Consider the following 13,366-nt stretch of genomic DNA (forward strand, 5'->3'; position numbering starts at 1 on the left):
TGTATAAACACGATTGGGTTTTATTTCTATCTTGTGAATATTACTTAACGTGTGCACATGAGAGAATAGGAAACAACAAAAACACAATACCCTGCCAATTGTGAATCCGTGTCGTTGGCTATGACCCTTTTGCTTCCGTTTTTATTTTGTTTGTTTTTTTTTTGTTTCTGGTTTTTGTCATGGGGAATGATGCATGCCAGGAGTGTTTATTTATTTATTCAATAATTTTTTTCCCCCAAAGTTAATTTTATACTTCCAAAAGTGATTTTTTTCATGACAGGAAGTGTTTATTTTGTATTTAACATTACCGGGAGTGATTTTGAAACTCTTTCCGGAACTTTTAATTTCCTTTATTCTTGACCAGAAGTGATTGTTTATTTATTCAATTATTTTTTTTCCCAAAGTTAATTTTAATAAAGATATCTCCCACATCATCAAAAAATATTTTTAATCGTGATTTCCATTATTTGATCGCTGATTCCGAATCCAGGCCGAAATAACCGGAAATTGCGTCAAAATCATCAGCTGTGCGGTGCTTACACATACTACGGTATAGTTGGTAAGTGTACAGTTGTGAACACGTTATAGGTAAAGTCAGAAGCGAATGCAAGAAGAATTCTACGTTCGCTTCTCGGCTTTGCCTATTCCATATTATCACAGCACGTCATTTATGAAAATAAAAGTACAAATTGACATTCAAAACAATGTTAATGTCATAAATGAAAGGAGGTGTGCTTATAAACTTGTGTTCCATTGTTTTAGTTAAATCTGACAAAAGCTTCAAATGTAATATTTTTCTCAGTCCCGGTTCTTAATTTTTTAATACTTTTTTTTGTATGTACGTACTTTATGAACGGCCCATACGGGGAATCAGAACGAAGCTTGAAGGGCTATAAAATCGGAACGAGAGCAAATTTTTAAAAAATGGCTCGTGTTGTTCTTATCTAGATAATAGTCCATCGTATGTGAATCACTAAACATTTGATCTCTCTTGATAAATGAGGGAGGAGATCGACGATTTGAAATCGACGATTTTCGCAACTTTGACAGCCTCGTGATGTTGACCTCGACCTTAGACGACCTTTAAAGTTATCGTTGTGCACGTCTCATCGACCTCTATCCATTCCACGATTGGTTGTCTCCACTCGGTTTGATTGTGGACGGACGGACGGACAGACAGACTTCGAGACTGGGGTTATTAGGTCATCTCTACTGAGATGATGGAGATGACCTAAAAAGGGGGACAGGGAGTGGAGGTGAGTGGAAATTTTACATTTCGGGAGGACGACAAGGTTTGGGTTTCTGAATGCAAGTGTGAACTAGGGTGTGGGGCAGGGGTCATAAGTACAAAAGTAACTAGAAGGGTACTCGGTAGAGCGCGTACCTCCGCCACGCAATGCCTGATCCACGAGAACATATTCGGCCCAATATATTTTTGAAATATCATGCCATACATTACCATATCGTTTTTGGCCCAATCTCTCAATGGTGAAGAATCACTTAAAAAAATTCTCGGATCTGGATTTGGATCTTCAAAATTAATCGTTGCTGTCCTTGGTCAGTCAACTACATACACAAAAAAATTCAGAATGATTGCTTGAAAATGGTATGAGACAGACAGACAAATGCTGCAGACCAACATACTTGGCATAAAAATAAAATTTTTGCCAAGTACCAAACAGACAGACAGAGGTGAAAACATAACCTCCTTCCACCTTCAGTGGCAGAGGTAATTATAAAAAAAACAACCCAGAAGAGGCAGTGCAGGGTTGAGTTTGTCAACTTACCTGTGATTTGTGAGGAGCAGGCCGTTTGACTTGGGTCCTTTGAATGGCTCTTGTTTTTTTTCTGCTGAAGGCTTCAATCACGGACTAAATAGTTCTCAGAGGCCAAGCCTTAAATAAAAGAACTGCATTGATAGAAAATTAAGGAAAGAGAGAATGGTTGAAGAGTTTTTGAGGAAGTAAAAAAAAAATCTGCTTTTTGAAAAGGGGAAAGTCATAAAGCCTGTATCTCACTGGGCTGCGACAGCTCGTGACTAGTTGGAGACACAAAATTGCGATAAAACCGATAATTTTCACTTGGAATCACACGAAATCACCAGCTGTGCCCTGGCAGAACAGGATGGTGGGATTACAAGAGAATGCTGACCAAGCCTGATTGTTCAAAGTGTTCTGTTACTTGTCAACGTTGCACCCACAAACATTGTGTGTGACCCAATTGTTCATCTGCCTTGATAGGGGCTTGTGGGTGTGACCATATTTTGTGTGTAACCTAATTTATGTAAAAATATGTGACGTGATTTAGGAATGATGGGAAGGTGAAAGGAATGATGGGAAAGTGAAAAGTTTGCATTGAAGGCCATTACTCAGAACAGGAGAGAAAGAGGACAGACAATGCTGGTTTTACAATTTGGACTTTTTTTTTGTTTTTTTTATTTTTTAGTCATATCTGAAATAGTCATATTGAAGTCATATTGAAATATTGTGAATCTATCTACATTACATTGCATGGATAACATGTGGATTTCTATGTATATATTAAATTGAGTAGACAATACATTGTGCAAATTTCTGATTAATTTCTTTTGAAATAACAGAACAACATATTGTAGCAAAAGACTTTAAGAAATGAATTATGACCTCAGTTATGTCACAATTTCTTCCGAAAATATTCTCTATTGAATCACAGTTTTGTCGCGCTCTCAGGGGTCCCAGGACAGATTCTCATTTTTTTTCTCCAATCAGTCACAATTTAGTTTCATAGGTCACCAATCCCTCACAAAGTTGTCTCACATTTGTCGCACCTTCTGACTCATGGAAACTAAATTGAGAAGGGTTCGAGACAACCGTGACGACTGACTATTTTGAGAGAAAATTTGTCGCACTAATTTTTTGAACATGTTCAAAATTCAAGCGACGTCCTGCGCATCACGCGAGGAAATTGAGAACCACCGCGAACGTTTCCAGACATTTTGGAGAATCCTGTTCGCATTTTGTCGTGAGCCGTCGCAGCCCAGTAAGATACAGGCTTAAGTGTATGAGAAGACGTGAGAAGGTAAAGAGTTCTCAAGTTTGGCAGTGGAGGGGAAGAAAAACATCGTAATGGCCCACCCTTGAGTTGCTAATGGCCACACAATAATTGTGATGTGGCTTGTCGAGTATTCCTTAGTCTCACTAATGGTGGAGGTACACAAGCACCAAGTTCTTGTGAGCAGAAACTGAAGTAATATCTGAAGAAAAGAGGAAGAGAACTGACTATGCGGTGTAATTTGAGCAGGTAGAGTTTTGAGGTCACATTGGTGGAGTTGATAAGTCGAATAATTTTGATTTAATTCTGTCCAGTAAGTATGTGGAGCTGGAACCTTCCCATATTTGAGAACAGTACTTAATACAAGGACTAATCAATCCTTTATATAGTTGGAGCAACTGTTCCGAGGAGAAGAATCTTCAACATCTGAACAGGACTCCTCGTTTCTTCGAGGCAGACTTAGCTATTTGCGTAATGTGTGGATTCCAGGATAAATATGATGTCAGAGTAATACCTAGTAGGTTTATTGCATCACATGGTGTAATTGTAGTGTTTTCAAAGGATATTGGAGACTTGAGGAGTTTTAGAGAGAGAGAGAGAGAGAGAGAGAGAGAGAGATGAGAAGAAATTGAATTTTAAAAGCATTAAACTTAACTTGATTACATTTGCCCCACTGGAAGATCTTGTCCAAATCCGAATTTAAATCGGTGGCTGTGATGAAACAAGATGTAGATAGAGTGAGGAAGACGGGGCAGATGGGAAAGACATGGAGGAATGTAATGTCGAGTCATCAGCATACAAGTGCATTTGGTTATTTGAAGAAGAAAGGTCATTGATAAAATAAGGAAGAGTGTTTGAGACAGAACAGAACCCCTGTTGATTGGGAAGGGGGGGAGATGTTGAACCATCAACAATTGCGGAGACAGAGCGGTCGGAGAGAAAGCTCGATTATGAGAGAGCAGAGTGAGGGAGGAAAGCCGAAAGAGGGAAGCTTGGATATCAAACCCTGATATCAAACTGTCAAAGGCTTTTGAGATATCAAGGCCCATAACAAAGGATTCCCCAAAGAAGAGGCCCAGAGCTTAATTGGGAGATGTACTGGTACTATTTAAAAACTGTGGATTTATTAGACTCAGACTATATGCAAGAGATGCCAGTGAGAGACAGAGGGTCAACATTTCTATTACTTTCAAGGAGCCACAACTTGGTCACAACACCCTCCCAAAGTGGGAAGTTGTACTCCATTCGACCAAATGAATACCGACCTCCTCCAATGTAATGATTGCCTTAGAGGCCAGTTTCAAGACATGATCTGCCCAAAAAAATGCTGTGGATAATTGATTGTCCAAGAAGTATCAAAGACTGCTCTTTGAGAGGTTAATTACAGAAATAAATTGTGGGATTTGATGGCCAATCCTAATGAAGGTGTGTGTGTGTGTGTGTGTGTGTGTGTGTGTGTGTGTGTGTGTGTGTGTGTGTGTGTGTGTGTGTGTGTGTGTGTGTGTGTGTGTGTGTGTGTGTGTGTGTGTGTGTGTGTGTGTGTGACTTTCCATCACTGGATGACAATCAAGGGTGGAGGGGCAGGAAAGGGCACGAATGGGCACCTTCATATTGGAGGTGGCCATCCCAACTTAAGAGAACGTTCCCATACACACCCAGAATACAACCATCGTTTCAACATATTTCATCCCACAAACAGACACACACGTTTCAACACATTCATCCCCTAACTCCTTACAATACTGTTGGGGACTCTATTTGCAGGTCATAAAGTGTGATCTGCTTCTGCATTCACATCATGTATTTTTTTTAACACTTCTTGACTGGCCTCCTATATCCACCAATGCTGATATGAATTCAGACTGAGAATTCTTCCACAGAAACATGTTCTTCCTTTTGCACAGATTCATCCCATCTCGTCTTCAATCATCTTACCCATCCTCCCACTCTTGGTTCTCTGAATCCTGTGGTGAGGCTGATGCTTTAAAACAATTTGCATTCTTCTCCTGGAAGACAAATCCGACCGAAGGCAACCTCAGATCATTCCACAAAGCCCACAAGTGTGTCTCCCCTCAGGAGAGCCAGAAAACATGTCCAATATCAAGAATGATCTTTCAAACTTGTCTCCCTCAAAGACCGGGTGGCTCCTTGCCAAGTCTGTCTCTGGTGGATGCTCTCCTTCCATTCCCTTTCCTCACTTCAAATGACACCACAGCCAACTCCACTCGTGAGAAGGCCGAATGCCTCAATTCTGTGTTTGCTTCAAAATCTTGTGACCTGAACCTAACCCCTCCCTCTGTACCCATTCTTCCCAGTCATACCCAATTGCTCCTGAGTTCTGTCTTTTGCATCTGAAAAGGGATAAAAGTTTCTAGCAACCCTAGACTCTGAAACTGGACCGGACAGCATTAGCTCACGTGTCCCAACCACCTGCTCTGCTGCTCTTACGCTTCTTCCTCTCTCTGACCTTTTTACCTTCTCATTTACCATAGGCCATCTTTCATCTGCTTGGAAATCAGCCAACATCACAGCAGAACATAAAAAGGTGCAAAAACTGATCCCCTTCACTACAGCCCAATCAGATTCCTTACAATAAGCAAGGTCATGAAATCCATCTTTGAAGTTGACATACAATTCCTTTTCTCCAGCAGCCTCATCTCAGATAATCAATTTGGATTCAGACCTGGTCACTCTACCTTGGACATGCTCTCTCAACAATGGTGGGGGCCCTCAATATCAGACATGAGATCAGGGCCATCTCTCTGGACATATCTCAGGCTTATGAGAGTCTGGCATCCTGCCTTGCTCTCCAAACTGTCTGCCTATGGAATCCAAGGCCAACTCCACTCTTGCATTACTGACTTCCTCAACTCTCATTACATGGACAATGTGTGGCTCTCAACAGAACCCTTTCATCCCCTCTCCCCGTCAAGGCTGGAGTACCACAAGGGAGTGGTTTAGGCCCAATATTATTCCTAATCTTCATCGATGATCTAACTGATTCTCTGGAAAATCCTCTTTTTCTCTTTGCTGATGACTCCACACTTTGCTGTGACATCTCTCATCCTTCAAACAGGCAGCAGCCTCTTTCCTCCCTCTCCTTAGACCTTGACAAAAATCACAAACTGGTCAAACACAATTGTGCTTACGTATCCATATTGTCCACCCATTGCGTTCTCCCTTACCCCTCATCGTTACCTGCATCCCTTGTTTGTCCATCTCTGTCTACTTTCTGCCACCGCCCTGCTGTTCCCTTTGTTATGTTGTCCTGATTTATTCTGTCATCGCCCTTCTACGAGCCTACACCATGTAAAAAACAAAACAAATGCTCGAACATTCATGGCATTTTTCAGGAACGTATCTCCCACGAATGTCAGGGTCAGAAAGTACCGTAAATTCCTGGCACACGTAATGCACATAACCCACATGGAACTAGAATCTATTTTCTTGGAAAATTGTACCATCTCAAATGTTATATTCAGATCAATTTCTGAAGAGAGACATCAAATTCTGATACCTATTCAAATGTTAATTGGCATATTTAATTCCCTCAATTTGGTTGCTCGACTCTTCCCATTGATGACTATGTCAGCTGATGTTAAATGTCATGAAGAATGTTCATTTTGATATTCAGCTTTCAAGTGGAAAACCTGCATCTGTCACAATTATCAATGTGTACCAATCACAATTATCAATGTGTACCAATCACAATTCTCACCAGGGAACGGGATGTCATCTTGGTCATAAACTAACCACATTGATCAGAAAACAAAAAAAACTTTCACCCAAGCTTACCATTTGAAGTATGCATAAATCTTTTCATTGTAACCAGAGGTATTCAAGTTATCTATGTCTGTATCCTGAACATCCAGGTTTCGAAGAATGGGTCGAATAACATCCTGGGGAAGGTCTCGTAACACGTCAACCACAGCTTGAAGATCTGAATCGTCTGCAATTAACGGAAGAGATTAAAAACATGTTTACTGCAGCATGATGTTCATATTTGTGGAAACAAGATGAATACCTGGACAATAGAGACATTCCAATTTTGGCTTCATGCTGTCCCTTTGTGTTTTTTTTTTTAATACAATGTATGCGATTTGTGCACATGCCCAGATTGATACAGCAAGGCTTACTTTCTAATGTGACAGTGGAGTACTTGGCAAACGTCCCTGGTTTCTGGAGAGTCGAGGGGGAAAAAAAAGCATTTCTTGTCAATCTTTTGATAAAAGATGGATGGGAAGATGAGAAGTATTGACAAAATTGATTGATTACCAATGTACCAGTTACTTTCTTACTCACTTCCATGTCAGAGTTTGGAGTGTTATTCAGTACAACATCACCTGCAGGAACAATTTATACTTTGCTTCAATTATTTACATACCAACAACAAAAAGACAAACATTGGTGGTGAAATCCACAGATGCATTGCAACAAAAATGGCCCAGGGGATAATTTTTGATTCTCATTCTGATGTACCATACTCTTGCAGGGCATTGATGCTGCTGAAGCAGTTCATTGGCAAGGATTATACTGGGTAGTTTGCCATTGCTTTCCAAACCAGGGCATAAGGAGAGGAATTAATTATTAATCTTAAACGTTATAATTAATCTTATAACCAAGCCTTATCACTCAAAATTACTCCAACAACATAAGGGAAAGGTTGGAGAGGATGAGGGTAGGGTGGATGGGTGAGGCCTTCTCTTTGCTCAATAAGTCGTGATTGAGTTGCTCTGACGTGCAACTTGTTATTTCCCCAACACATGATGGGCTTGGGTTCACTCAGATATGGTCAAAGGAAGCGCAACCCGGAGGTTCGGAATCGAGTCAAAGCCGCTCCCTTCATAGAACATAATGCAGTTGTCTTCTGTGGCATGACACTTGGACTAACGTCTCTGGCCCGAGGTTGAAGCTATCTCTTGTCACATTCTGAATCCATCCATCCATTGAGATAATACTCTGTGCAGAGTGTTGGTGCTGCCTAAGCAGTCTCCTGGGCTAGTGGGCACAATCCTGGATGGGTCGCTATTCTGATACAGGATAACAGCAAGGTGGTACTCAATTTGCTGACCTTGGAAGGATGACATGCAGAGTCAACCCCACCTGGTATTCAACAGCCGAGCAGAATTTGAACTCAGGATCCTAGAATCGCAAGCCCCCACCCTAACCATTAAGCCAACATCAGGCATACATTCTGAATAGCTTACTGAATGACCATTTTGGAGAAGGTGGGAGGAAGCAGGGGAAGGGGTGGAAAGAAGGTCCCACCATTGCCCGTAAGTAAATAGGGGTGGGACGTTGAGAGTGCGGTTCCCACTTGAGGTAACTCGGTCACCAAAAGGTAACATGACATTGGACGTGAGGAGCCTGTTTGACCGAGTTGCCCCAACCAGCGTCTGGTTGCCAAGCAACCCTTCAGGCCATGGAGCTATCCGTGGCTTGCAGCTTCAGTGTGGAAGGTCAAGCAGAGAGTCTGAGAAACCCTTCGTGCACCCCCAGTATGGAAACCCGTAACGATATTAACCAAGTGTTAGTCCGTAACTGTCTAGATTATGCAACAGTTTGCTTTCCTTCCCCCTTGTAACTAAATAAACCTTTCTTCATTCATGAGACTATTATCTGGTAGTAAATCATCCATCCGTGGCCCCCAAAAAAAGAAAATCGGGTAATTACCAAAACTTGGTTTGCAGCAACATGTTTGCCAAACAGAATTAGGGGGGGTGGGGACAGACGACAAAGACAAAAAAAGCACATGAAAACCGAGCAAAGTAATTAAACGCGAGAGAAGCCCCACTCAGTAATTTGCTTTTACAACTGAAACCATGGCTCCACACGGATGGGGCATTAGTTATAACCAACCATCAAGATGGCCCTCAAATTTAGAAAACCGAACCGACTTACACTTTGTTTTCATTTCCATTCCATTCGGTCTGCAACACAAGGAAGAATAATAAATTAATAAAATGGATGAAGACAATTGAGAAAAAGGAAAAACATCCGAGGCGAGTGTTGCAGAATCTCCAGGAAAAGTTAACTTTTATCACAACACTGTGGAACATATCAACCGGCGTCTGTGGCTGTGCAAAACAAACATTTATTAACAACCACTATTCCTCAATCAGAGACAAGCCAAACATCGGTTAATCATAATAGAGCCCCACAATGCATCATCTCCTGAACTCTATTTCATCATTCAGGTTTAAGCTCATTAGGTTCACTTTCCCTGTACAAAGCAGACGGCCGGGAGCCATCAATATACACGCGCACAAACACACGTATACTTTAGAAGTGGGGGACATGAGAAAAAGTTTGTTTACATCAGGGGACCAGCTTCAGGTGCCTCAGACATCTCAAGTGCTTTCCTCCGTTCTATATTCAGACAGCCATCAAAAGAGAAGGACATCAATAAACTCTGACAATGTTAATGACAACACAGCAAGACAGACAAATGATGGCCTGTATTCATTGTATAAAAATGAAGAGGTGTTTTTTTTTTTCCCCTGAAGTGACACCTACAAACCCAGGGAATTCAATTTACTCCCAAACTTGGACCCCTCTTTTCTAATCTTCAAAATTCTTCTCTCACATCAATTCACCACATTAAGTCATTTCTAACTCGGCTTCCCATCCATTTTCTCTCAAAAATATTTATGTTCTCGACTTCCTTATCAGCTGTTCAAATCCACTGCAGGACAAGAGCCTCTGTCAACTCATGCTGAAGGGTTTTTTTGGAACAATTACCAAGGTGTGGGTTGGTGAGAATGACCGGCCATGGGAATCGAACCCACACCGGTCAATGAAGAAAGAATCAAGCCTTCAACCAGTTCAACAAGTGTTAACAGCAATTTTAAATTACATTTGCTTGATCAACCAATCCTCGAGTGGTAAAACGAGTACGTCTTTTGGATAGCCAATCATCCCTCATCGAAAAACATGGTGGCAGACAAGCGTGCAGTGAATGTGAAATTAGCTCAGCAACACATCAGCGAGGTCAACCTAAATCAAGGTTTGGCGAGTGTGTTTAATAGATCTCGTGACCACACACGAACAGGCATATCGGAGCACGAACACTTGTTCGTGGTTAGGCTGTGGTGAATCTTTCATGGTGAATATAGCACTTAACCGCAAGAATTTTAAATCAGGTTGTGTTGCTCTGTTACATCAACCCACTTCCTTCAGCATCATTTCAAGTTCCACTCTATCCTCCATATCCTGCAGGGTTTCTTAGCATAATAATGTGTTTTATAAAACGAGAAAAGTGACGATTTACAAAAACTTTAACAGTCAACCTGAAGTTGAAATCGATATTAAAAATGCCCATGTAAATGTACCCAGACCATTTTCTAAATGAAAGGATGTCCAACATCTTTCACACGTGAAATAAACTTACTGCGATGTTCGATGCAACTATACGCCAGTAGTCCCAGTGGAATCAAGAGAAGAGAAATAAACGACCACCATAATTTTTTATTGCCATACTCCTTGTCACCGTTGCCACCGTTTCCACCGTTTCCTGCAAAGACAATAAGCCTTTGAACCCAACACCAAGTTATGGGAAGACGGCGGCGAGCACAATGTGTACAGATGAAGTCTTCATCAATGAATGTTCCATTCTTCAAGTCAAGGCCCCTACACAAGTAAACTTTGAAGTAGATACTGTATCTTGCTATGCTGTCACATGGCACTTGGAAAAAGATCTCTCAAGATAGACTTTTCAAATTCACTAAAGAGAGACTACACACGTGTGGCTCTTAAATTCAGCACCAATCGCACGAGGGACAGCAAGAGAATGTGTACGACTTGTAACTGAGGGCAACACCAATTTGCACTTTCGGAAAGACTCGAAAATGATGATTATGGGGACAAAATCTCAGGATTATTCAGAAAACAAAGTGAGGGAAGGGGAAGATCTTGCAAAATATAAATTTCCAAGGTTTCAAAGACTCAGTAATTGTGAAGTTATGATAAGATGTTTTGTTTGCCAATCAAGAGAAAGAATACGATTGAAACACGGGACGTGAAAGAGAAAGCTCAGAACAAACCGTTTCTTGTATCCCTGCACCAGTGAAGACCTGCAGGTTTCTCAAAGCCCTCACGACATTTACATGTTCTGTCTTGATCCGGGAGGCAACGATCGACCTCGATCTCGGTGCCTGTTCCACAATGCAAAATTTTGTTTATGTTATGCTTTATATCCAAATATGCTTGTGAACATTAAGCATCCCACAGTATTGTTTTCACAAAGACAACTGTGAGGACAGTACCTTGGGCCCACTACAATCTCCTGTATATCGGTTAAGTGTTGGACTGACTACCATGCCTAAATGACACCCTTCCTGGTTTATAAATGCTATGGCAGCAGCATGAGGCTCTATGAAGGATTTGTTCTATGGTTAATGAACTCGGATTATCACTATCAACCCAACCCCAAATTGATTAACAAAAAGGTGATTGACATGTTTAAATGTGTTGAAGTTTGTCTGTACCAGACACAACTACTAACTACTTCGACTACTACTACTAATCTGCTTGAACAGGAAAAGGGGAGCGCAAGGTTAGGACAGGAATTTGAATATTGTTAGCCATGATGCTGGCGATTGCTCACTTACTTTATGGCTTACTGGCGATGGTGAAGGACATCATGGGATCTTTAACGTCCACCAACTAATGCTGGGATGCCCAATTTAATGCACATCCGAGGGACGGCACACACATTGATGAATCACCCTGCCGGTGAAACACCTGGTGACAGTTTATAGCTTAGCCGAGACCCCGAGATTGAAACCCAGGCTACACAGCTTTGAGGCAAGTGTACGTACCTCTTGGCCATCCTGATAGCCCACAGTGCCGACAACATTTGCTTTAAAAAAAAAAAAAGTTTAATAATAGCGCAGCATTACTACTCAAGGAAATCCACACAAGAAAACATGGTAATTTAATTTAATATTTTGAATGTAACGATAAAAAAGGGGATTCAAATTCACACAATAAAACGATAAGGGCACTCGATAGAGCGCATACCTCCGCCACGCAATGCCTGATCCAAGAGAACATATTCGGCCCAATACATTTTTGAAATATCATGCGAGACAGTACTATATCGTTTTTGGCCCTATCAATGGTGAAGAATCACTTTGGAAATTAAATAATTCTCGGATCCAGATGTGGATCTGGATCTTCACCAAAATCTAATCAATTTGTCCTTGTGACACACTCAACCTGTCCACCAAGTTTCATCCGAATCTGTCCACCACTTGAGATACCGTGCTATATATCATTTTTGAGCCCGATCTCGCAATGGTGAAGAATCACTTAAAAATTCCAGAATACAGATCCGGATCTTCACCAAAATCAAATCACTTGGTGTTCGTCACATCCCTAACATGTCCGCCAAGTTTCGTCCACGACGTTTTGAGATATCGTGCTATATATAGTTTTTGGCTCCATCTCTCAATAGTAAAGAATCACTTAAAAAATTATCGCATCTGGATCTTCACAAAAATCAAATCAATTTGTCCTTGACAGACACCCAACCTGTCCACCAAGTTACATTTGAATGAAGTCCATAATTTTTTGCGATATCCTGCTCACAGACAGACACGAGACAAAGAGAGAGGGGAGAAAACATAACCACCAAGTACCTTCGGTGGTGGAGGAAAAACAAAACTGGAAAGAGTTCACAGGAGAAAAATTCTCCAACCAATAACCATCTTTCCATCTCCACTACAATGTTAGTCATGTGTTAAAAAAGGAAATAATAATGACCAACTTTCCATCCAAACTACCCTGTTGTTGCTTTGCCTTTCTTGGTTCATCTGACCATGCTCTCATCAAAGCACGTTGGCTCTGGCTCTTGTGAGGAAGAAACCTCAACACCACTGAATCTGGCCGTTCACACAGGCCAATTGATTACGTGTATTTTTTTTTGTACACAAGGTCAAGGCTCATGGAAGAGCTAGCACAGTGAACAGATCAGACAAAAGCAACAGGGGGAGAGAGAGACAGACAGACAGCCAGAGAGAGAGAGAGAGAGAGAGAAAGAGAAATATAAATAGAGAAAGAGAGAGAAACACCAACAGCAGGGTTGAAGGAAGGACAAAATAGAGGGAGATCTGCACAAGTGGGGAGGATTGAGGGGTCGGGGAGGATGCACAGGGTGGAAAAGATGAATACAAAGGCAAACGCTCAAAAGTCAAAATTGGAAATTTGGAAGAAGGAGGATGTGAGGTCGTAGTTAACAAAGGTAGAAAAGATTATGGTTCTGGATGTGAGGTGATCCAAGATGGTGGTGAACATGTCTTTAAGACTTGGAGGCAGGAATGATATTGAAGAGAAT

The 13,366-nt window shown here is 41.3% G+C and overlaps 2 protein-coding genes across 3 annotated transcripts in view; one reads left to right on the top strand and one right to left on the bottom strand.

Annotated features, from left to right (window-relative positions):
• Positions 1-7,057, top strand: part of RPF1 (ribosome production factor 1 homolog) — a 60,482-nt gene extending 53,425 nt beyond the window's left edge. Inside the window, exon 10 of the mRNA XM_085888336.1 lies at positions 6,903-7,057. The gene's annotated coding sequence lies outside the window, so the exon portion shown is untranslated. The remainder of the gene's footprint in view (positions 1-6,902) is intronic.
• Positions 1-13,366, bottom strand: part of LOC147023170 (uncharacterized) — a 45,923-nt gene that overhangs the window by 5,822 nt on the left and 26,735 nt on the right. The window contains exons 4-10 of one of the 2 annotated variants that reach the window (XM_085888334.1): positions 11,073-11,183; positions 10,421-10,543; positions 9,348-9,399; positions 8,932-8,960; positions 7,333-7,373; positions 7,167-7,209; positions 6,826-6,979 (exon numbers count right to left, since the gene is read on the bottom strand). In XM_085888334.1, the coding sequence (XP_085744460.1) occupies positions 6,826-6,979; positions 7,167-7,209; positions 7,333-7,373; positions 8,932-8,960; positions 9,348-9,399; positions 10,421-10,543; positions 11,073-11,183 (553 nt within the window). Of the gene's footprint in view, positions 1-6,825; positions 6,980-7,166; positions 7,210-7,332; positions 7,374-8,931; positions 8,961-9,347; positions 9,400-10,420; positions 10,544-11,071; positions 11,184-13,366 lie in introns of both variants that reach the window. The other variant, XM_085888335.1, reaches the window with a different exon arrangement.

The sequence above is a fragment of the Eptatretus burgeri genome, chromosome 7 (assembly GCF_056783735.1).
Source record: "Eptatretus burgeri isolate ZD-2024b chromosome 7, Ebu_testis_v1, whole genome shotgun sequence".
Lineage (NCBI taxonomy): Eukaryota > Metazoa > Chordata > Myxini > Myxiniformes > Myxinidae > Eptatretus > Eptatretus burgeri.